This window comes from Strongylocentrotus purpuratus, unplaced genomic scaffold (genome assembly GCF_000002235.5).
Source record: "Strongylocentrotus purpuratus isolate Spur 01 unplaced genomic scaffold, Spur_5.0 spur5_scaffold_2, whole genome shotgun sequence".
NCBI lineage: Eukaryota > Metazoa > Echinodermata > Echinoidea > Camarodonta > Strongylocentrotidae > Strongylocentrotus > Strongylocentrotus purpuratus.
In genome coordinates this window covers 13,427,823-13,454,042 of record NW_022145605.1, presented here as the reverse complement: position 1 = coordinate 13,454,042, position 26,220 = coordinate 13,427,823, and the positions used below count along the sequence as shown (strand labels likewise).

The 26,220-nt window shown below is 37.6% G+C and overlaps 1 protein-coding gene across 1 annotated transcript; it reads right to left on the bottom strand.

Annotated features, from left to right (window-relative positions):
- Nucleotides 1-321: 321 nt before the first annotated feature.
- Nucleotides 322-3,618, bottom strand: LOC115926671. The gene is made up of 3 exons (XM_030991717.1): nt 2,971-3,618; nt 2,372-2,482; nt 322-1,491 (listed from the first exon to the last, which is right to left on the bottom strand). Exons 1-3 carry the CDS (start codon nt 3,563-3,565, stop codon nt 1,214-1,216), a joined length of 984 nt encoding a protein of 327 aa, XP_030847577.1. The 5' UTR covers nt 3,566-3,618; the 3' UTR covers nt 322-1,213.
- Between the last annotated feature and the right edge of the window lie 22,602 nt (nt 3,619-26,220).

Here is a 26,220-nt window from a genome sequence, read left to right as displayed (position 1 = left end):
AAGACTGACAAATATGAAAATAAAGCGAGGAATAAAACTTGATAGGATATTACAAGGAATGATGGAAATATTCATTTCATTCTTTCATTCTTTGTTTTTGTATTCCTCTCTTGGTAGTTCTTAATTTCCCACAATTCATCTTCTCACTGTATCCATTCTTCCTTGTTTCTATCATATTAATAGATCATATACCTATGTACTATTACACTTTATCTAAAATCCACTTTACCCACCTAGTATATTTGTCTTTCCCGATGTCAGCCTTAATTATAATCTTCTTATTTGTCTATCATTGAACAAAAAACAATCACAGCTTACAACTTCGTTTTTAAAGTAAATTTCCCCACGCATCCCCTTTGAAGACATCATTGAAAAAATGGCCCAGCGAGCCGCGACCCGAGTGTAAAAACAGTCGCTAATTTGAAATAAGATTTCCCCCTTATATTAAAAAGCCGATTTGAAGACACTTAAAAAAAGATGGCCAAACGAGCCGTGACCCGAGTGTTTTTCAGCGCGCCGCGACCCGAGTGTTTAGTACAACCCCATAATAATATCAGAAACAACACAAGTTCTGTCCAAAATGAAAAGGGGCACCCTTTACACATAATAAGGGCACTCTCCCTTGATGATGATATTAATACACTATACTGAACGTGTTCTCATAATAAATGTTGTTTAAGTTTTAATTGTGTCACAAATGTACAAGCATTACACTAGTCAATTCCCCTACTGCCTTCTTATGCTGCCATTATGGTATGTAAATACAAATACTTGACTGTTTGATTACAACTTCCACTGATTTATTTCGTTAAAAAATCTATGGGTTTTTTTCTTGTTCAAATAGGATATTTCCAACTCATGCTGCAAAATTCTCATTGTAATCAGTACATGTTGCCTAAACGATATGCTCCCTGTCATTGATATCTGGGAGTGGCCAAGCATAGGTCCACTAAGACCCTAACACAATTACAAATTGCCGGATGCCTACAAAAATGATAATAAAACCTCAAAATAACAAATCCTTTGCCAGTAGAGTGGGTAAACATTTTATGAATACATGGAGAAACCAAATATAAAAGAATACACATTTTAGACTGTAATAACAAGAACATGCCTTGTAATTTATGAGCATTTTCAGCAGTTTGGTGACTCAAAACAAAAGCATGTGTGTATTCAATATAAAAATGGTGATTTGATATTAAAGGGAATGTTTTTACCAAGGCTGTGTTTTTCTGCTTTTGGTAACCTTCGAGTTTCTTACGTAGTCTTTGATGTTGACCCACGTTCTGTGTTTCAGCACAGCTTCAGCTTTCAAGCATTCGTCTATCACTCTCTTGCCAGGTAGCTTAGAATGAACAGTCATAAAGGCTCCTAAACGTCTCTGGACAGCCGACTTTTCCGCATCGCTCCATGCTGTCTTTCGTTTCTTCCTTATTGGCTGTTCATCAACCTCTTCCAGTACATGTTGCGTTTTCCTTTGCCTTTTGGTACCTAATGAAAGACAATAAGAATGTTGCAATTATACTATGCAGAATAATAAATGCAGTATCACATACTGTTTCTCTGAGTCTCTGACCCATGAACTTGAAGAGTGCATTACTGTTATGAGGATGGAAGGAGAGGAAGAATATTTAAATCCTCTTTTGCAGTGATGCAGAATAGAGTGTGATCCTGGGAGGAATACACTTAAACGATTTTTTTTTGCGGGAAGAAAGCCATCATATAATTTTGTAAAGCTCATATTTCGTGAAATTATGGGCATCTACCGTTTAGGGGAGTCGGGCACAAACAAGTCTTTAAATTATCTGACAGTGTCATGACAGATGGGGTTATGTTTCACATATTCTACCCGGTTTCTATTGGTCATTTATTTTGCTAATCTAGCTCAGTTTTGGGTTTATTTGGGAGGGGCTCCTGGCTGCCTCCATTTTCATCCATTTCCTAGTATATTGTAGTGATTGCTGTGTGCATGAAAAAAGTACATTTTGTATTACCTTGACAACCCCTGACTCCCAGTCTAGAACAAAAGGGCCACGATCACATAATACTTTCTGAGTCTATATTATTGTATGTACACAATTTTTTTTTAGTTTAGAGAAGTTTAGATATAGAGACCAATTAAATTCACTAATAGATTTTCTCCGTCATTGGCAACAGCCTTTTTGTGAGGCTACATTACAATTATAATTGTGCTATAATTTTTAACAATTCAAAATGCACAAATATTCGTACGTGGTGATTTCAACAGGAAAAAGTTTGGTTTCACTTTGGCTTTTGAGGATGATTGAGAGTGCGGTACAATAGGCAAAATTAACATTTAGGTTTGCAAAAAGAAATTTTTTAGATGCTCTCATTGGACTTAAAGTCATACCTTTTTGGGAGCATCCAGGTAGCTGACGTTCGACATCATGATCACCAGAATCAACATCGCTGTCACAATTGTCATCACATGATTCAGGTCCCTGTTCTCCAGTGTCGATCTCTGTACATAAAATAATAATCAATAATATTCACCAAAAAGAAAATCTGGGTCAACTGCAAAGAAAACATACTTGTAATTTAAAACAAAAGAATATAATCAATTATTTCTAAATACAACATGGTAGAATTGGCAGCAGGTATATGCCACATGTGTGGATCGAGTCAAACAAATGCCTTAAATTACCCCTAATCTAAATAAATTGAAATAAACAAGTGAACAATATAGTGAGGAATATTTAACTGCATGGTTCATTTGAAAACAACACTTTTCATTAATTCAATAATGTTGCAGCATGTTTATCAATTTACATATTTTGTATTTGATAATTGTCAAGTTGAGTGGAAATCAGAAATACTTGATTCTTAAAATGAGTACATGCTACATGGTTTGTTATTCATCCCACTCATCCCTCGCCATGATGTTTCTCATCTCATTAGGGTTTGGATTGAGATCCCCACTGTATAATTCTACCCTCATCACAAATTTACCTTCATCTAACTTGATTTGAAGCTCATCCAGACTTTTTGCAGTGCCAATCAGCTGGACCGGGTTCCCAGCTTTTCCCTCCATGGCGAACAGGATCTTTGATATTTTGGCCACCTGCATAGCAGCATCTGGCAGTCTATAATACTCCCTATGTATCCTAATATCGTGGCCCATGAAGTTTGCTAAGGCGTCCATCTCATGGTCCCTCAAGCTCATTAGTTGTGACATGGTAGCTACATGCTTCCGTAATTTTGTGGATCGAAGTGTTGAAGGATTTTGTGCTCCACATGCTTCTGACAGCTCACGGAGAGCATCTGACCCTCGAACATGAGATGTAGTGTCACTATTGGCTACAGCGAACAGGTATTTGTTGCTTGGGTTTACACCTGCTTCCTCCCTGTGGGATACAAGGGTGTCTACACATGATTTCATGGAGTCTGTCACAAGGATCGGCACTGTCCTGCCACGTTTTCCTACTACCTCAACTCTCCAGAGAAACTTTACAAGATTTTTTTCCCAGTCTTTCAGCATCTCTAGTTGTCCTTCCACCATATGAGATTCACCTTTCTTGATTTTATTGTAGTCATCAAGAGTCATCTTGCTGATTTCCCCTTGTCTCCTCCTATTAAACACAATGAGATGAGCTAGCATGGTCTTGTTGAGTTCTCTCCATGTGCTATGGTTTTCGATTGCGGTCCCAGATGACAGTTTGTCTACACAAAGTTCAGCCTGTACCTCTAGGTGTCTTGACAAAGCCACAACATCACTCGTTAGGGGTAGGAGTTTGGGCTGGTTTCGTTTCCTCTGGTACAAAGTTCGTAGAGCATGAGTAGAGATTTCAGATCCCCAACAAGTGTCCAGCAGCTTGATGAACTTTTCTACAAGTTTCTGCATGTCATCCCCATCTCTGTCCATCAAAGCCTTACTCAGGAGCACAAAGGCAGCCTTTCTTAAGGTATGTCCCAGCTTAAGTGCTAGACTTGGTGTATTGAACAAGTGGTTCTCCTCATCAAAGCCTGCCACTTTCTTGACAGCACTCAAGACAGTCATAAAACCATTTGGTGATATCAGGGAAGTCAGACTTGCCTTGCCATTGCAGCTGCAACGTCTAAACTGAAGTACAAGTCTTCCTAGTTCTCGTAACTTGCATCTGATGTGGTTGTGCTGTTCTTCGTCATGGCCCAATTTCTTAGAGTACACCTTGGCCAATTCTAGAATCAACTGATCATTTAGAATGCAGGCCTTGATTTCATCATCGCTGAGACCACTCAGTACTTTGTGTGTTATAGAATCTCTTGATGTGCAGGGCACTGGTGGAAGCAAGAGTCGACCTTGTGCTAATAGTCTTCTTCGTTTTTTCTTTTGCTCCTTAGCCGGCTCTTCTTGCTTCAAAATGCAGCGGTGTTTCCACAATTCGGCTTTCGCAAACCATCCCAAACAATCTTTGCAAGGCTGATAATCACGGGGCTTTGCTTCACAAGAAGGTCTATATACGACCACAAGCTCTCCATGACCCTTTTCGAAGACCCTGTAGTTGTGCATGTGATTTCCTTTATTTCTTATCAATGTCAATAGCTTATCCTTTTCTTTTCGATTCGTTGCTGCCATGTATTGAGCCACCTTTATTTCATTGGAATGTTGTGACCGCAGGTGATCAGGAAGTTTTTTGTGGGGCTTCTCACACATCATGCAATAAGCTACCTTGTCATATTTTCGCCCTCCTTGATTGTTGGTCTTCATCACAGTTATCCCCTCATGGTCAGCATCAATGCCTCCATATCTTGATGATGCCTCCAATGACTGATCTGATGACAGAGATTTCAGTGATCGAGTGATGCCATTTATTGATGTACATTTAGCCTTAGGCAATGATGCTTGAGAATTATTTAATGAAGTCTTCCCTGAAGAGTCAGAATCTCCTTGAGAATCACAGACATAGTCTGGATCATCATCACTATCATCATTATGGTCAGATAATGTGTCCTCATTATCACTTGAAAAAATATTTTGTGAAAGGGTTCCATCTGGTACCATCAATGCTTGTGTGGCAGGCTCAGGGAATGGTTCCCAGTGCTCTCGGTTATTAGGGGGGTTTCTGCATAGATCATCAGATGTGTCATCATTATCAGCAAGAAAATTGGACAGTGAAAGGTTTCTATCTGGTTCCATTAAAGGTTGTGTGGCAAGCTCAGTAAATGGTTCCCAATGCACTTGGTTATTAGGGGGGTTTATGCATGGATCATCACATGTGTCAACATTATCAGCTGAAACATTAAACTGTGAAATCTTTCCATCTGATTCCATTAAAGCTTGTGTGGCAGGCTCAGGGGATGGTTCCCAATTTGTTTCGTTATTAGGGGGGTTTCTGCATAGATCATCAGATGTTTCAGCATCATCAGTTAGAACATTGGAGAGTGGAAGGTTTCCATCTGGTTCTATTAAAGGTTGTGTGGCAAGCTCAGTAAATGATTCCCAATGCACTTGGTTATTAGGGGGGTTTATGCATGGATCATCACATGTGTCATCATTATCAACTGGAACATCAAACTGGGAGAGCTTTCCATCTGATTCCATTAACGCTTGTGTGGCAGGCTCAGGGGATGGTTCCCAATGTTCTTGGTTATTAGAGGGGTTCCGGCATGGATCATCACATGTGTCATCATTATCAGCTGAAACACTGAACTGTGAAATCTTACCATCTGATTCCATTAAAGCTTGTGTGGCAGGCTTAGGGGATGGTTCCCAATTTGTTTCGTTATTAGGGGGGTTTCTGCATCGATCTTCAGATGTTTCATCATCATCAGCTCGAACATTGGACTGTGAAAAGTTTCCATCTGGTTCCACTAGTTCTTGTGTGGCAGGCTCGGAGAATGGTGAACAAACTTTTTCTGGGTCTGGTGGGAGGTTTGCAGAATTTTGCAGAATTTCAGGTTTTTCATCTTGGACTCCACTGTGTAATTGAGTAGGACTTGGGAATACAAAATTATCTCCCACCCCATAATCATATAACACTTCTTCACCTTCTTTGATTTTCTTCAATGAGAAGAGAACCAGTTCTGGTTCATTGTGAGGGTTCTCTCTAATCTTCATTCTGCTGTTGACTTCACCCCTCCAACCATGGTTGACGAGTCGTCCCAGTTGTTGTTTAGTTGGTTCGACTGATGCATCCCTACTGGAAATGAAATTGAAAAAAAATGAAAACATTAGATTCATCAATGTTTAAAATTACAATGAATCACTGAAACATACAAGTATATGTGGGTTACAATTTGTGATTTCACTTTAGGTTTTCTCTGTTGTCAGATATTATTTGATTAACTGTTACTTTTCAAGTAGGGTATCACTCAAAGAAGAATCGTTACAGTCATGATTTTTGTTAACGCATGGTTAATTTTAGGAGGAAATTTGAAATACAAGTAACATAGGAAACAAATAGGTAACATTACATGTAGGCATTGGAAATCATAACCAATATCATGAACATTAAACATGCATATGTTTACTTTTCATAAAACAAGATTTGCCTTAAAATTGTAATGCTACAAAATGTCACCGTGCATCAGACAAGAGTACCGAGGCGAAAAAAGACGACGAACTAACCGTGGAAGATTTTTTCAATATAAATACAAATAACAAAAAAAAACAAAAAAAACACACAGGTCGAATAACGACACGCCCTACAAGCCACGGGCAACAGCATTGCGAACAAAATATATCCTCTCAAGACCCTCTGAAATACGAGAGCCAAAGACATTACATGGTATAACAAAAATAACAAAAAAGAGAGAGAAGCGACCAAATTGGGGAAAGGGCAAGGAGAGGCAACAGACTAAAGGGAAAATGTACAATTTCGGACATATCTATCCACAAGATGTTTACACCGGGTGGGAGAGATGGAAGAAGGCTTCGGCAGGGGAGAAGGAACATGCGGAGAAGAAAGATGAGTCCAAGGAGAAGAAGGGAGGGAGAGATGAGGAAAGATTAAAAAATAGCATGGGAAAAAGGAAAAAAAGCATTATGATAAACAAGAACAGACGTGTAGAATGAGGGGGGAAAGAAGAAAATAATCTATCTAATCTTTAAAAGTGGAACGTAGCTCCAAAAAGCAAATAAAGATTACAATATAAAAAGTGGCTACTAGCACAAACCTGAATTCATATCAAACGGACCAAACATGTATGCAGTGTTATATTATTCTAGAATGAGCAAAGAAAGCAGGAAATCCAATGCAGGGTTTGAATTGTGCATTGAAAACTACATCCTCAATGAAGATTATGTTTACCAACTGTATGATTTTTGTTCTCAATTAAGTTTTCAAATGATTTTTCAATAAATCTTACCATTTGACATATGTTGGCCCATCTCAGATCATCTTCCCAGATTATAAAGAAGAGGAAATTTGGGAAATTACAAAATGAATGATGAACATTTAACAAAGAAGGATAACAGAAATTAAAAGCAGAAGATGTATAAAGACAACAAGCAGGAGTAGCGAAATGAGAAATCCAGCTACAATGCGAGGATGACGCTGGACAACAGACATTGAAAGAAATGAATTAGGAGGATGGGAAGGGAGAGGAGGAGACAAAGCAGATGAAGAAGTTGAATGAGGAGTTGATGAGCGAGGGGTTAGGAGAGGGGTTGAGGGAGGGGTTGGGAGAGGGGTTGGGAGAGGGGTTAGGAGAGGGGTTGAGGGAGGGGTTGTGTGAGGGGTTGATTGGGGGTGCGGGGAGGTGTTAGGGGAAGTAATGAATGAACAGATGAAGTAATATCAGACTGAAGTGAAGATGAGGTGTAGAAGAAAGGGGGAGTAGAAAAAGAGTCTTCCGATGACATATTGCAGGGAACTGATGAACCAGCATCATTTAAAACTTCACTGGAGGGAGAGGGAGGTGGTGCAAGCTGCGTAGAAATTTCCGAATCTGTTTCATCATTTAAAACTTCACTGGAGGGAGAGGGAGGTGGTGCAAGTTGCATAGAAATTTCCGAATCTGTTTCATCTGTAAGATGAAATGTGGAGTGTACAAAAAAAAACATGGACTTTTCAGTGTAATGCACCTTTCTTTTATATCCAATATTTGTACCAAATATTGTTTTATATTCTCATTTTATGCTCTCCAAAATGGAATATGATCTGTTGGACTGACAAGGTTGAATAATTGTCATTGGTAAGATTGTGTGTTTTTTGTATGATAGCTAAAACAGGTTTGAATAGATAGAGAAGAATATAAGTTGCATATTTGTTCTATGCTGTCCTTGCCGTATTGATACTTTCTGCAGAAAAATGTATGTGTACTGTATGTGGTCAGTCCACGGGTTTATTCAAAAGCACGGAATAGAATTTGACAGATATGACTAGCTTTCGATCTTTCTCTAGGGAAAAAACAAAAACCACTGGTAGAAAATATGTTGCCCCGTCAACCCACATGTTTACGACTACGTCATAAGCATATACCCTTAGGTTTGTTTTCAACACCTATCATTACAAAATATACTTTTCAATAAATCAAGTCGTCATAGTATGTAGACTTACCACCATTTCGTCCCTTTCCATGTGAAAAAGTATCTGAAGCAAGTTTCACAGTCTGCATCTCTTTGTTCCCCCACATCTCTGGTTACCAGATCTCCTCTGTACCACAAAAGGAATTCTCCCTCTTCAAACGTTTTGGTGGTAAAGACTGCTCTACCTGTGATTGAAGAAATACATAATCTTCATGAGATCAATCATGCGAGTTTGAACATTGTGAATATGATGTTACAAGTATATTTGTCTGTCATTTAAGATAATGCTCAGGTGTGATAAGTAACTCGGACTCGTACTTGTAAGAAGGCACTTATTTTCAAAATTGGTTGAGTTTTAAATAACATTTGTGTGTCTTTTTGGTCACATTGCCATCAAGCAGACTTGTAAGCAACACATTGTATTTAATATTAGTATGCTGCAGATATTAAATTACAATGTCATGCATGTCATGATGAACATGACGTTTTCTCTAGATTTTCTAAAAACTTTTTGACATTCAACCCCATGAGGCATTAAAATTCATTTCAAGGTCTAACCTTTAAACACTTAACCAAATCAAGTTTAATACCTCCTGCTTTACAAAAGAGCCCTGTACATACAAATATTTACAAAAAAATAGAATACATTGTAGAAAACATTTTTAAAAAAAGCTTTAAAAAAATAAAAACTAGATCAAAATGAACAGAAGGCCTTAAATATTAAACATTTAAGATATTATTGATACAAAGAAAAATGACCAAAAAAATATTTTAAAAAATACACATGCCGTAAAAATAGACTACACAACTGCAAACAGACAAACAAACAAAACTAACTTATGGTAAAAGTCATGATATAACATATAGGTACCAGTGCATGCATTAAAGTGATAGAGGGAGTGACTTAATTTGGTTTTTTAACATTTGGAGTGAAGTTGCCGTGCGAATATGAGTCGGTAGATTGTTATAGATGCTTGGAGCAGTGAAAGAAAAAGAACGTTTTTTAAATTCAGTCTTTGGTTTCAGGATAAATAAGGGATTTAAGGTAGAATGACAAGTAACAAAGTAAACTGGACGATTATGACCAAAAGATTCTAAATAAGGGGCTAGATTATTGAGTATTTTGTAGACGAAAATGCAGTAGTGGTAATTGATTCTATTTTCAACACTTTGCCATTGAAGACTGCTTCACGCAATTAAGTGTTGAATTAAGATTATAAAAACAGAAAAATATGAGGGAAAGCATATCAAATATTCTACTGCATGAAATTAATGAAATATACAGAAAGGGTATAGATTTTACTAAAGAAGTTGACCTGTTTAACTGCGAAGGGTATCAAAGTTACTCTGAAAAGAGCTGGTGATTTTCAGACAATAGGCGATGAGGTGTGATCAAAGAACCATACCAGGCGTTCCTTGCATAGTCTAGCTCTGAATCAATATTTTATTGAGCATATTAATGTTAGATATCTATGCTACAGTGAATTTTCACTATTAATACAATCTACATGTACATGTATGTAACCTCACTCACCTTTGTCAGGCAGCTGTTTCACTGTAAATCCTTCAGGATCAACTTCACTAAAAATATCTGGAACTGTCTGTCTGGTTTGACTTCTGAGAATCCGATTCTGAAACAGGTCAAGTAAATATTAGTAATATTATGCAGAAACACAGCTGTGAGCAAGCTCGAAGAAAATATCTAAATATTACACCCCCCCCCCCCCACATCCTCCCCCTTATCATACTGGAATTTGCCAAAATATTGCTACTCATATCCATGCTCAATTTTATTATATTATTTGTTAAAATCATGAGGTATTATGAAACACATCCATTATGATGTACATCAAGGGGGTCATGTAAATACATGGCTCCACATTTCCCATGCACACATCTTATCATATTTGACTCATTTGCAATAGATATAGATTGCTCCACATTTCCTATGCACACATTTATACATATCTAGCCCATATGCAATAATAAATGTGGCTCCACATTTCCCATGCACACATTTATACATATCTGGCTGATGTGTAATATATATAGATATGGCTCCACATTTCCCATGCACACATTTATACATCTTCAATCCACCTTAAATAGTTGAGATAAATATGGCTCCACATTTCCCATGCACCCATTTATACACATCTGGCCTATATGTAATATATAAATGGCTCCACATTTCCCATGCACAAATGTATAGACATCTGGCCCATGTGTAATATATATATATATATATATATAGCTCCACATTTCCCATGCATAAATTTATACATATCTGGGTCATGTGTAATATATATATAGATATGGCTCCACATTTCCCATGCACACATTTATACACATCTGGCCCATTTGTAATATATATATATGGCTCCACATTTTCCATGCACACATTTATACACATCTGGCCCATGTATAATATATATAGATATGGCTCCACATTTCCCATGCACACATTTATACAAATCTGGCCCATGTATAATATATATATATATATATATATGGCTCCACATTTCCCATGCACACATTTATACACATCTGGCCTATGTGTAATATATATATATATGGCTCCACATTTCCCATGCACACATTTATACACATCTGGCCCATGTGTAATATATATATGGCTCCACATTTCCCATGCACACATTTATACACATCTGGCCCATGTGTGTAATATATATATGGCTCCACATTTCCCATGCACACATTTATACATCTGGTCCATGTGTAATATATATATGGCTCCACATTTCCCATGCACACATTTATACACATCTGGCCCATGTGTAATATATATATGGCTCCACATTTCCCATGCACACATTTATACACATCTGGCCCATTTGTAATATATATATATATGGCTCCACATTTTCCATGCACACATTTATACACATCTGGCCCATGTATAATATATATATAGATATGGCTCCACATTTCCCATGCACACATTTATACAAATCTGGCCCATGTATAATATATATATATATGGCTCCACATTTCCCATGCACACATTTATACACATCTGGCCCATGTGTAATATATATATATATATGGCTCCACATTTCCCATGCACACATTTATACACATCTGGCCCATGTGTAATATATATATGGCTCCACATTTCCCATGCACACATTTATACACATCAGGCCCATGTGTAATATATATATGTGGCTCCACATTTCCCATGCACACATTTATACATCTGGCCCATGTGTAATATATATATGGCTCCACATTTCCCATGCACACATTTATACACATCTGGCCCATGTGTAATATATATATATATGGCTCCACATTTCCCATGCACACATTTATACATCTTCAATCCACCTTAAATAGTTCAGATAAACATGGTTCCACATTTTCCATGCACACATTTATACATATCTGGGTCATGTGTAATATATATATAGATATGGCTCCACATTTCCTATGCACACATTTATACACGTCTGGCCCATTATATATATATATATATATGGCTCCACATTTCCCATGCACACAGTTATACAAATCTGGCCCATGTATAATGGCTCCACAGTTCCCATGCACACATTTATAAGTCTTCAATCCACCTTAAATAGTTCAGTTAAACATGGCTCCACATTTTCCATGCACACATTTATACATATCTGGGTCATATGTAATATATATATATATATATATATAGATATGGCTCCACATTTCCCATGCACACATTTATACACGTCTGGCCCATTATATATATATATATATATGGCTCCACATTTCCCATGCACACATTTATACACATCTGGCCCATGTGTAATATATATATATATATATATGGCTCCATATTTCCCATGCACACATTTATACACATCTGGCCCATGAGTAATATATATATATGGCTCCACATTTCCCATGCACACATTTAAACACATATTGCCCATGTAGATCTATATATATATGGCTCCACATTTCCCATGCACACATTTATACACATCTGGCCTATGTATAAAATATATAGATATGGCTCCACATTTCCAATGCACACATTTATACAAATCTGTCCCATGTATAATGGCTCCACAGTTCCCATGCACACATTTATAAATCTTCAATCCACCTTAAATAGTTCAGTTAAACATGGCTCCACATTTTCCATGCACACATTTATACATATCTGGGTCATGTGTAATATATATATATGTATATAGAGATATGGCTCCACATTTCCCATGCACACATTTATACACGTCTGGCCCATTATATATATATATATATATATGGCTCCACATTTCCCATGCACACATTTATACACATCTGGCCTATGTATAAAATATATAGATATGGCTCCACATTTCCAATGCACACATTTATACAAATCTGGCCCATGTATAATAGCTCCACAGTTCCCATGCACACATTTATAAATCTTCAATCCACCTTAAATAGTTGAGATAAACATGGGACCACATTTCCCATGCACACAATTATACACATCTGGCCCATGTGTAATATATATATATATATATGGCTCCACATTTCCCATGCACACATTTATACACATCTGGCCCATGTGTAATATATATAGGCCTATATATATGGCTCCACATTTCCCATGCACACATTTAAACACATATTGCCCATGTAGATCTATATCTAGTTATGGCTCCACATTTCCCGTGCACACATTTATACACATCTGACCCAGATTATTATGGCTCCACATTTCCCATGCACACATTTATACACATCTGGCCCATGTGAGTTATATACAGATAGGCCTAGACCTATGGCTCCACATTTCCCATGCACACATTTAGGCTAAATCTGGCTGATGTGAAATAGACCTTCGAATCTAACGTTACTAGATATTCCTTTAGTTTAACTCTAAAGTTAGGCCTAAGAAGAACTTATACTAGACCTAGATCTACTACTACTAGTAGCCTAGACTAGTAGTACTAGTCTAGGTCTAGGCCTAACGTTAGGCCTAGATCAACATCTTACTTAGATCTAGATTAGATCTATGTATGACTATGAGTTTTTTTGTACCCAATATCATGAATAGAACTAGATCTATAGGCATAAGGAATTCTTTAAAAAGTTGATAGAATATTAATGGGCCTAGACTGGATTAAAAATGAAAGTAAACTTTCTAGATCTAGACTAGTTCTACTTACTTTTGCCAGTTGTGGCTGTACTAATCCCGCCATGACATGTCCATATACGTTAACAGGCACGTCGCAAGGTGCACTGCACCAGCACTGCGCATGCGCTGCATCTAATAAGATACAGACTGTGCAGTGTGTATCCTCATGCTGGCGCTCTTCACTTGATATTATTCTTGAGATCGGAAAATAATACACATATTCAGGCTGCAAGCTATGACTCCAAAGTGGGAAACCGGGGATGGAGTTAAATCGCAGCCGAACGTTGATGGGGTACTACTGAGATGTCCCAAAGCTGATTTAAATCTCGTTTTAATGATTCTGCAACTGTGGAGCTCCACGGTTTGCTGTGTCTCCACAGTTGGAAGTTGTGTATTCATATGAACCTCCCCGATTGACGGTCATTACAAGTGCACACACACACACACACACACACACACATACACAGCAATGCGTTCCCCTTCACGCCTCTCGCACACTCACAAAAACATGGCTGGGGGGGGGGGGGGGGTTAGAGCACATTTTTTTTGTGTGTCCCAAAATTTGGCCGATTGATATTTCGTTTTGTTGGGGGGGGGGGGGAAGGTAAGGTCGGGTTTTGGGGGTCATCAATTACCCCCATTTTTTAATTTTTTTTTATTATTATTATTATTTTTGTTAATACAAAGAAAAGGGGGGTTCCTCAAAAACATACACATAAAAAGTTAAGGGGGTTAAGCCCAACCCTTTCCCCCTACAAACGCGCCTACACACACACACACACACAACACACGCACACACACACACACACACACACGCACACAGCAATGCGTTCCCCTTCACGCCTCTCGCACACTCACAAAAAACATGGCTGTGGACAACAAATTGAAAAGAAGATACAATGTAAGGCCTACATTACGTTTCGATATTTTTCTTTCTGCCTCATTCGAAGTTCATAAATGATTTTTAAAACATTTTGGGGGCAATTATCGTTGAGTTTAAGTTCCTAATTTAAGTATTAATTTCCTTATTTTTAGATGACTGGGCAACCAAAGATAGGCATTCCTTCAACACCCCCCCCCCCCCCCCCAATAACGTTTGTTTACATTGTCAACAGAAGATATTGAACTGTATAGATTCGCGGAAAAGTACTCAGATGCAATGGCAGTTGATATATATTGAAGTCTCCTTTCCCCTCCCCCTCCCCCATCGTCAATTAAAGTAGTTTCTTTTCTGTCTGGGAACAGACTAAAGTTTCCACTCGTTGAGCGGACCGCCCATGCCACTTTATCACATGGTATATTTTGCATCACAATGCCCATCAGGACCGACTCACTGAGTGAGAGATATGTATTCTCTCGTTTGATTGGTTAGCTGTAGTTATATGTTTTTTCCTCTGGTCTCGTGTTATTTTACTACATGATCCAACTGACTTGCATTAGGTACCTGCTCAATGCACGTCACCAGACGATGAAATACAGACTCACGCAGCCTATGTCTTTCATTTCATACGGGTTATCCGTCACTTCTACTTGAAAATCTGATGGAACGAAGCACATTTGTGCAAAGGAAAACTGCATTATATTGATTTCTAGATCATTTTCTTCGACACACTGTACGTTTTGGCATCTGTCAAACCGGATTCATGAGCCAGAGACAAACTCTCCACTTATCTTGCGAAATAGACATTGTAAACGCCTTTATAAGACGTTCTAGAAGAGACCTCTCATATCACTTGATGCTAGTTGCTTTTATTTGAATTAAGATTATGTGTGAATTATTTTAGCTGGGCTATCATTGGATAAATATTTCTGAGGAGAGGACTCGACTCGAATTCCACGATTCATTTCGCATTTAGCAGGATCTAGGCAAACAGTGAGTATAATATGCTATTTTTTGCTCGTTACATCTACATTTTGTTGATCCAAGCAAAAATAATCTTAAGAAATATATGTTTAATTTAACCTTTAATTTTATTATTAGCAGGATCTAGGCAAACAGTGAGTATAATATGCCATTTTTTGCTCGTTACATCTACATTTTGTTGATCCAAGCAAAAATAATCTTAAGAAATATATGTTTAATTTAACCTTTAATTTTATTGATTACCATTACCTTTCATGTCCATACCTTTTCTATCGCACTTGTGTCTATATATCATGTATTTCATCTTTTGCGAAAGCTGCGCCTTGAGCATTTGATTGTCAATCGTATGTATGTATTATTATTATTAAAATATTATAGCTGCTATACAACCTCGTCGGAATAGATTCACATACAATCCATGCATATTGTGCAGTAACCCTAATCCTTAGTAAATATCATAAACAAATTTACTTAATGTTATTAGTATTATGAGAATGATTGGAAGGTGGATTATACCCACATTAGCATGTCTTATAAATTCTTAAGTCTATACCTCGGCAAGGATAAGGCATTTTGGCTCTGTTAACTTATGGAAAATCATCTTGTTCGAAGTGGTCCCCCCCCCCCCCCAAAAAAAAGAAGAAAAAAAGATCCCCGGTTGGACAGTGGACTTGCATTTAATAAACCTAAAATAAGTCTTTCAGTTGAAGACTTTTTGTTGTTGTTGTTGATGATCAAGCTGATGATTCGTGATTTCATGTCGTTAGAGAACAATTTCAACATTCGGGCATAATGTTGGGCAATTTGCATAAACTTGTGAGCCCAATGTTCCTTTATGATGCATGATAGGTCTATTCCCAGCTTCTGAAGGGAGTTTAATTCTCTTCTGATGTTTATTTTGTAATTTAATGTCATTTATAGGTGCCAAAGGTCAAGTAAAAATCAGAATAGTTATCATGGAATGTTGACTAAATTTTAATTGTCTTCAATAATAATTTCACATTACGCGATTATTGCATGAGAATCTCAGGTTAGTCACATGCAAAGTATTATGATACACATGATATACCGAGCATCTATTTTGTTTGTCTCTTTTCCTCTGTTCGACCTCTTTACATTGATTTTTAGTTTTGACAGTATCTGCAGCTGAAAGTTCTATTCTACTGCAACGAAATTATCATTTAAATGATTAATAATCTCTTAAGTCTTTTATCAATCAATTAATACTTACAATCGATACTAGGCCTTATCATATAACATGGAAAGGGGACAATAGTTCGTAAATTACGTGAAAAAACTAGTTTTTGTGGGGGGGGACGAGCATGTGCCCCTGTGTACCACTCCTCCCAGCATGAGTTGCCGCTGTTGCAGTATGTTTATATTCGCTGTAGGATATGAGTGAAACGGTGTGGTATACTGATATACAAAAGAAAACTTCAAACGGTTTGTGAATTAAAAGCTATAGCATTATTTTTCCACAAATTGTAATTTTTCATTATAACTTTTCAATGATAACAACATCGTGACCTTAAATGGACCAGACTACCTTGCGATCAAACTGGAAGCTCAAATATTTTGATTTAGATGCTTTCATTTGCCTTTATATTGTTCAATTACAAATATATGTGGTATTTATAGAATTCAGTGTTTTATTGATGTGTAACCGATTATAAACCACGGCAATGGCCGTGGTGGTTACATCCACCACCCAGGAACGGATTCAGGGGGGCACAGGGGGCACGTGCCCCCCGGCCGCCCAAAGATATGTTAAAATCACCCCTAAATTCGCTAAAATGTTACCGAAAAATAGGGACATGCCCCCCGGGCCAATTTTTTGTTTTGTTTGTTTGTTATTACAATTAAAAAATAATAATAAAATTAAAAATATATATATATATACAAATGGCTGACCTTAAAAGTTGACCTTACCCCCCCCCCCCCCCCCCCCTTCAGGCTGAGTCGATTCTTTGGGGACCTAAACAAAAACAAAAAATTAAACATGATTGGTACATGCATAATCAAGTGAGAAGCTTTAAATCTAAATATGAGCATGTTTTGAATTTGTTTTTAAATTTCTAAATTACAAATTTATGACCTTTTCTATAATTCTAAGGTTCTTGGTCCGTTACCATGGTAATAAACCTAGTTGTCACACCGATCTCAAACTTTAGGGCATACAAGAACATTCTGATAGCTAAATGTTATAATGAAAATACTAAATTTAAGATTATGTCTAAGGGGTTGGGGCTTATTCATTTATTGGCCCATGGACTACTAATACCTGTGAAAATTGCCTTATGTACGTACGGCACATGTACACTGTACTTGGAGTGTTTTCCACTCAAACTGCGCATCATATAAAAAGGCATCAACGCAATTGGCAACGCTTAAATAATTCATTTTCCATCACATTATCTGATCATTTCTTTTTCTCTGGGCCACATCACGCGTCATGACGTATTCTTCATTCACCCCAAATCCCACTCGTTTTACACGCTGTGCTTGTGAGCCCTATTTACGTCCCTTCCTCTATCCCGATTCATTTCAAACATCGTAGGCATAGCCTCTAGATGATCCCATCAGAGACATAAATCTCCTCGTTTTCCGAAAAAGTCGGCTAATTATAATTTAAACAAAAACAATCTCATTTGCCGTGGTATAATCATTACTTCATCTGAAAATACGTAAACGTTTGGTATAATAAAGAAATGAAAAGAACTTTCCCCCAACCCTACAACTCTTACAAATTCCATGCATTTTGTTTCTGGAACTAACAATTCATGCGCCAATTGGGTAACAAACAAGGGCTGTCGAGCGACTTCCAAAGTGGGGAGGGGGGCACCAAGAAAAAAGGGCACTTTCTGGAAAAAAGGGCACCTACAAAGGGAAATCTCAAAGTGAAAATATACAATTTTTTAGACATTGGTAAATACCCCTACATTGTGATTACAGTTATCAGGGATGATTTCAATATTTGTTTCAATTTATACACCCTACAAGACATTGCTTAAGCATCATGCTTTGCAGTTGATTGTCTAAAAAATTGTTTGCGAGCGAGGAAAATTGTTTAAGATGTGTGAGGTCGCTGTGCGAAAAATTACATCTTATAAAGAGGGGAAAAAACCAATCCAAATGGGATTATAAGCACATTCTCATAACGGAAGACTGAACAGACCTTTGATAAGTAACATAAGTACATCATGTATAGATGCGTGCGAGGGGGCAATTGGGGGAAATTGCTCTTGAAATTAGCTAGTGCGCGTTTAATGATGAGAAAAAAGGGGAAACTTTTCAAGAAAGAAAAGGAGCATGTGCCAAAGTACACTGTCGCTCATATAGTTGGAATATTTTTGTTTTACCCCAATTTATGGAATTATTTTTAAAATAATTTATTCCTAATAGATCTAGATAATAGTATACATTCTCAGATGTTATTGAATAATAATTTGCCAATGTGTGTTTTGCGTGACTGCTAAAGCATGTGTATGCTACTATGCTTATCAACTAGGAGACCAATGCCCCTAAGTCATAAATGACAGTAATGAGGATTAATGCCCCACAAAAGGGCACTAATATAGCACATCGACACGGTTTTTATCCTGGGGCCTCACAGTTACGAGGCCATTGCTTTGTCACTGAATCATGACGGTACGCAGCGGTCTCTAGGGTAGGGGGCAGTTTCCATAAATAAAAAAAACACAAAGAAAATGCAATAAATTTTCAATAATTTATTGCATTTTACCCCGGTTCCCAACATAAAAAAAATCTCTGTGTGCACATGCCATGAGCCATAATGCATGGCCGTACAGAGCATTTTTTCTCGAAGTTCTGACTCAATTATCCCATTGTGGTCTGTGGATTGAGGTACAGACTTCCGATGCTTAATAGATCATGTGTCAGCGTTACTAGCTGATGGAAATTATATTTCATGTTATGACAATATTGATTGTTATTCAACAAAATCTGTTTATTTAAATTCATCAATATTATAAATGACTGAAGTATTAATTGATTGATTTTCTTCTCTTTCTTGCAGGGCTTTGTTTTGGTTTCGTCTGATGACAAAATAAAACGATGAACTAAAAATACACCACGTCTACACTTTCCTTCATTGGAAGTTTACCCACGACATTATCATCCGACAAAGGTGTACCCTTCTTATTTCAGAGGTGATATATTGACGTCATGGCAAACGGCTCAATCTTATACCCATTGCTCGTCGCGTGTCTCATCGTTAGCTCGTCCTTTCAATCTGTACATCGACACGATGGAGATTCGCCGATGATATCCTTAATACTGGACATAGACAAATCTTTCCATGGATGCGATCAGAATCTTGAACTGAAAAAAGCTTCTTGCAGCAATAAAGGCCTGGATACAGTTCCCCAAAAACTTTCTGATGATACCAAGGTGCTTGACTTGTCTCATAACAATATCACCAAACTCTTGAACTCCTCGTTTGAAGTATACCCTCTAATTAACTCCTTGGACATTTCTCACAACGATGTAAGATCGATAGAATCGGGCGCTTTTTACCCCCTAAAGGGCTTAATTAACCTGTCTCTATTGATGAACCAGCAGCTTGTGCTTCCAGCAACAGGCGTCTTTATGATGTCTTCACAGCTTTCCATGCTCGATTTAACGTCAACAAACTTGAAGTCGCTCCCCAATGACATTCTAAAATGGAGTCCACACCTAGATACTGTTGTTCTGTTCATGAACCGGCTCTCCTTCATCAATGTGAGTTATTGTGGCATGGCCAACCAGGTATACATGGATACTAATCAAATAAAACACCTTACGGCGGGAGATTTCACCTTTGTGTGCAACACTACTATTCTAAATCTTATACAAAACCCAATCCAATCCGTAGACCCTGATGTGATCGCATCATTACATGTTCGCTCTCTGATGCTAGGTGGCTACCCTTTGAGTGACGAGGTGTTAACGAACATCATCCTCGGAATCTCAAAATCAGACATCGATGAGCTTATTATCCAGAAAGGCTCTGTCGGTGCGTTTCCTGAAGGTTTCTTTGATCCACTGCGCGATTCTTCTCTCTCTCTTCTGTACTTAGAAAACAACAGACTTAAAAGCCTCCATCCTTTGGTCTTTTCAAATTTAACAAAACTCAAAAAATTAATTTTCAATCATAACGAACTCCCCATCGACATAATTCAACCAGACTTTTTCGAGGGCATGAAGGCATTAAAGGTACTAATAATCAACAACAACCAAGTAAAACAAATAAATCCTCAAAACCAGACTTGGACAGTTGACTTATCGGAGTTAGACTTATCCGGTAATATGATTACAAACATATCTGCATCTGTATTTCGGGGTTTAGGAAATTTAACTTTCTTAAACATGAGCTATAACAGACTACTTGGTGTCTTTGAGCTGACGGCCTTTTCGGGACTTGACAATATTCAAACCATTGATTTGTCCGGATGTCAATTATATACAAATTTGGAATTGAACACCCCAATATTAAGATCACTTTTCCTTAACTCTATTAATCCGTTAGAGATCGGGGTTCATATCGGACCAGCCTCGTTTAAACATTTACATTCTCTTGTTAAGTTAGACATGAAATACGCTGGGCTTGACATTACGAATAACATATGGAATGGAAACGTGTCTCTTTTCGATGGATTATTGGGTCTTAATCATTTGGATTTGAGTAGAAACCTTTTCCCGAGTTTTTTACCGCCAGGGATATTCCGGCAACTCTCTGTTTTACAAGAGCTAAATCTAGAATATTGCCAAATTGGAAATCTACATCCTCTTGTCTTCTCGGGGTTGGAATCGCTTCAGAAGTTGAGTTTGAAAGGAAACAACATCCAGCATATTCATGATGATGTATTGTCGGGGTTGGGTCAAGTAAACATTATCGACTTTGAAGGAAACCAGATCATATACTTGGATGAGCTAATGTTCTCAAATAACCGGAATCTCACAAATCTTTCTTTGGCCGACAACAAATTAACGCGCTTTAATCAAAAGACATTCAAGCCGATTTTTTCCTCCATTTCTTCACTTGATCTATCAATGAACCCATTTGATTGTAACTGTGATCTAAAGTGGCTTATTGATTGGATAAATAAACCTATACACCTGATAGACAAGGACAAAACTATTTGTTCGTCAGAATCTCTGGAGCCTTTTCGTGAGAAACCCCTGCTTGATGTTGATCCAAATGAACTCTGTATAATAAATGGTCTATTGTTTCTGATTCCCCTTGCCTCCATTGGCTTGGTTGTAACCAGCGTGCTGTTGTATCACTTCCGATGGCAGTTGAGGTACAAACTCTTTCTCTTAAAACTGGCCGCAGTGGGCTATAAAGAGATGCGAGACGCTCGAGACCACAATGACTACGAGTTTGACGTGAACATCATTTTCTACGACGATGGCGAAGATGACGAAGAATGGATTCGCGAACAGCTCCGACCGGCTCTCGGAGAACGGCTACCACAGTTTCAGAGGAACGTCTTCGGTGACGAAGACCTCGTATTGGGTATGCATTATTTAGATTCCGTTGATTACGTGGTGAGCCACAGTTACAAGACCATCATAGTGCTTAGCAGAGTTGCTGTGCAAGACCGCTGGTTCTTACTCAAGTTCCGGACGGCCATGGACCACGTGAGTGACACTTTGACTGAATTTGTGGTCGTGGTCTTCCTCGAAGACATCCCAGATGACGAAATGCCATTCTTGGCGAGGTTGTATCTTAATGATGGCAGACCCTATATCCACTGGACTGAGGACGAAAGAGGACAAGAATGTTTCTGGAATGAACTGACCAAAAATCTGACCATTAATCTAAGGACAAATGACTTGATCCCAAACGAGTAGCATAACAGTCATGTAGGAACCTAGAGAAAGTAAAGAAAGTGTTTGTCGTCGTAGTAGTAGTAGTAGTTGTAATAGTAGTAGTATATTAATCGCTCTACTAATATTGTTACTGTTATACATAATTGTCTTCACTATCATCAGTATTATTATCATTGTATTATTATTATTAATATTATCATTATGATTATTATTATCATTGTTAACATCATCATCGTCGTCATCATCATCATCACCATCGCCATTAGCATTATTGTTTCTGATGTTCTTGTTCTTGTTTATGTTAAAGATTTACATTGAAACTTTAATCTGTAAGAAAATCGGATAGATAATTGGCAATCATAGAATTAACGTGTATCATCGTGGTATGATGGTTTAATGACATGGTTGGATGCAAATCTTTAAAGTACGTGTATGCTTGTAAGTGTCGGCTTGTATGGTGATGTAGATTATACAGTAGGCTTGCGGGTGCACCATGTGAGAGAGAGGGAGGATTGAGGAGTCCTGAAAAGGACTCTCGGTAATCTTTCTTGAGGGTTTTGTAGTCCAGAAAAGGACTGTTGGTATAGTCTTGAAAAAGACTGTTGGTTATCTTTCTTAGCTTATAGTTCTAAGGAGAACTATAGCGCTAGGAGAGGAAGAGGGCGGGAGTAGCTCGACGTTTCGAACAGGTTGACTATCCGTCGTCAGGAGTATACCAAGACTATACCAATAGTCCTTTTCAGGACTATAAAACATTCCAGGAAGATTACAGAGAGTCCTTTTCAGGACTCCTCAATCCTCCCTCTCTCTCTCACATGGTGCACCCGCAAGCCTACTGTATAATACTTGAACGCAGTTTCTCTCTGTTTTTCAATATTAGAATTACAATCACCATTTGCTGAATGAGAGAATTTGCATTTAAAGGTTTATACTTACTGATTCCCATTACTCTAAGGCTTAGCGCACACTTCACGATATGACTGCGATCGATTTTGGAAGAATTTACAACAGCATTTTATATGAACATTTCAACATGTAAAATGTTTGAGGATTTGATTATTCATGGATTAATAGAATCTAACTTTTAGGGGATTTCAAGCCTACTTCTTCAATAAACAGATCGCAGCCGGATCGTGTAGTGTGCGCCGATAAGTGTTAGTTAAGTATTTATGGAGAAGTGAATCTCTTCAAGGCAACCAAAAAGCCATGTACATGAAACCTCTTTATCAACGAATTTTTCTGTAGATTAAGATTTGGAACATAACCCGAGAAGCTATAATGATAATTCGAGGTAATATTAAGGTTTTTTCTCAGTGTCTTTTTTAATACAACATTGTATCTTAAATCTCTCAAGAATACCGATCTCTGAAAATGTATAAATTCTCGCCATCGAACATGTCGAACATGACTGTTGATATAGCTTAATGCTTTATAATTATATACATTTATGTACATTTATGTAAATTATGCCAGTCACAACAACATGTGCATGTTTTAATAGCATTTGAATACTTCACACATTATTATCACATTACTGTATGATAGTTCACCTTTTCATTGTAAAACGCTGTGTCAAAGGAATATTATGGCTTATTACAACAAAATTTATGTGTACCCGTGTTTCTCATAGTTTAGACGAATAGGCCAAAACTATGGATGTATGGAGCGAGAAAGGAGGAGGACGGGGTGTCCCCGTCTAATTTGAATATTTTTAAACATGCATAATCAGTGATGAGAAATGCGAGATCCTGAAAAGTAGCAATCTGTTGTCTTTTCAAAACGAACTTACAGAAGATAATTATGGAGTGAGAGGGATTTTCTTCTTTCAGCCAGGAAAATTTAGGACATTATTTTTACCCGGAAATATGAACATAAAAACGAATGTAACTGTCAAACGTGTCCTCCTGACAGCCCGTGGAAATGTAGTCATACAATGAACAATGTTTCCCGTGCAATAGGAGAGGGGGGGAGATAGTGACAACAATTTGTACTATGTCAAAATGGCATTGAAATCACCACCCCCTTCTTTTTAGACCTGTTATAGAGCCGGCCATGGCGATTTTCTGTTTGATTATTCTAGTCATGAGTCTAGCTACTGTCCGCATAAAAATATGTATTTCTTGATTTCTTCATAGCATTAGTCTGTCATAGTCTGTGCTAGATATTTATATTTCTTCTTGAAACGATATCTGCTCTTAGGCTGACGGATGTTTTCGAAACCTCGTACCCCGCCACCCTAATTACACGTGCGTACCTGACTTCGTGAATGTTATCACTATTACTTGGAAGAGATGAAAACATAATAATAATAATCATGATAATAATAATAATCTTTTGTCCACTCCAAATTTTATTAAACCGAAAATGGAAATTCTTTTTGCCCAATTGATCGTGAGCCCGGCAGCCACTGAACAGCGCCAAATCGACGTTGCTCTATCCCTTATTGTTGAACGCCAAACAAGGTAGCTCTTTTAACGTCTTTTGGTATGACGCGGCCGGGGTTCGAACCCACGTCCTATCCAGTTGTGAGGCGGACGCTCTACTGACTGAGCCAACACACCGGTATGATATCAAGAGAAAGAAAAATGGATTTGGAGAGGAAGTGAATGACAGGTTGAGGTGATTAATCACATGTAAATCAAAACGAAGAGAGAAAGAGATATGGTGGAGTGGAAAACGGATACAGAGAGAATGGAGGTGAATATTGAGAATGATTTATGTGTTTGTGGAGATGGAAATTCCTGCAAGACTCATTATTATATTTTAGTCTGCCAATGACTTTGTGGGCAATTACTTTCTTAACTTGTAGCGGAAGGGAGAATCAACTTAAGATTGATATAGGAATAGTTGAGTTTTGATATGGAGAGTACATTTTTGGTCAAACTAAATGTGAGAATCCAAAATCTGCACCATTACATTTCAAACGAATTCTCATAGCTGCATCATGCTCGAAAGGTATACACAAATTACAAACGACTTAGTAATAATCCTGTTGACAATTAAGAGAGCCGCTAAACTACATGTGGGCATTCTCTAAAAAGTCATTGGTTTCAACCATTTTTAATAATAAAATTATGCATGTTATGTTGTGTTAAAATAATGGTTAAATAGAAATACCATCAACAACTAATTAAAAACATTTGTTTGAAAAGTGTAAGCATTTTGTTGTCTTTCAACGGCTGGTTCAAAATTAGCGAATATTTGTGGAGCCCCACAAATATTAGAAAAGGTCATATCTATGGATATTTCAGCCGTTTTTTAACCGATTTTGAGCAAACATAAAGGGTGTTGTCATCTATATTGTATGCTCTTTCGAAGTTGACACTCAGTTTGTCATTATCTCACCCCCCCCCCAAAAAAAAAAAAAAATGTACAGCGCCCTCTATACCGAAACTCAACTATCATTGACATGAACGACATGGTCTGATTGAACATGTTGACGTATAAGAGGGATTATTTTAATATTCTGTAACATTACGATAGCCATGAAATAATTGTGTCATTAATACATCATGTAGGAAGGAGGCTAAATTAAAAACATTGTGTTATAGAACTTATTGTGTGTATAGTGTTTTGTTGTTGTTCTTCTTCTTAGTTTTAGTTTATATTATGTAAACGATATGGGTTTACTCATGGTCATGGACCCTGGACCTTTTTAACACAAAGAGAGAGATAGAGAGAGAGAGAGAACGAGAAAGAGGGAGAGAGAGAGAGAGAGAGAGCCAAATAGTGACTTTGCCTGGAAACCACATAAATCTATGTCCGATCCCCATCAGTCATACCATGATATACGGCCTGTTACACTTTTTATATCATGTCACAGTATCGTAGGTGAATATGATATTTCATACAGCTGGGTTTGTAACAAGGGTGAAGGAGAAAGAAAAACACGTTTGGAAGCAACATTCTGAAAGGAAA

Coding starts and splice junctions, on each gene's coding strand:
- LOC115926671 (XM_030991717.1), bottom strand. CDS start 3,565: ATGACTCTTGATGACTACAATAAAATCAAGAAAGGTGAATCTCATATG. Junction 2,483..2,970: donor TCAAATCAAGTTAGATGAAG/GTAAATTTGTGA, acceptor TTTTATGTACAG/AGATCGACACTGGAGAACAG. Junction 1,492..2,371: donor ACCTGGATGCTCCCAAAAAG/GTATGACTTTAA, acceptor GTCTTTCATTAG/GTACCAAAAGGCAAAGGAAA.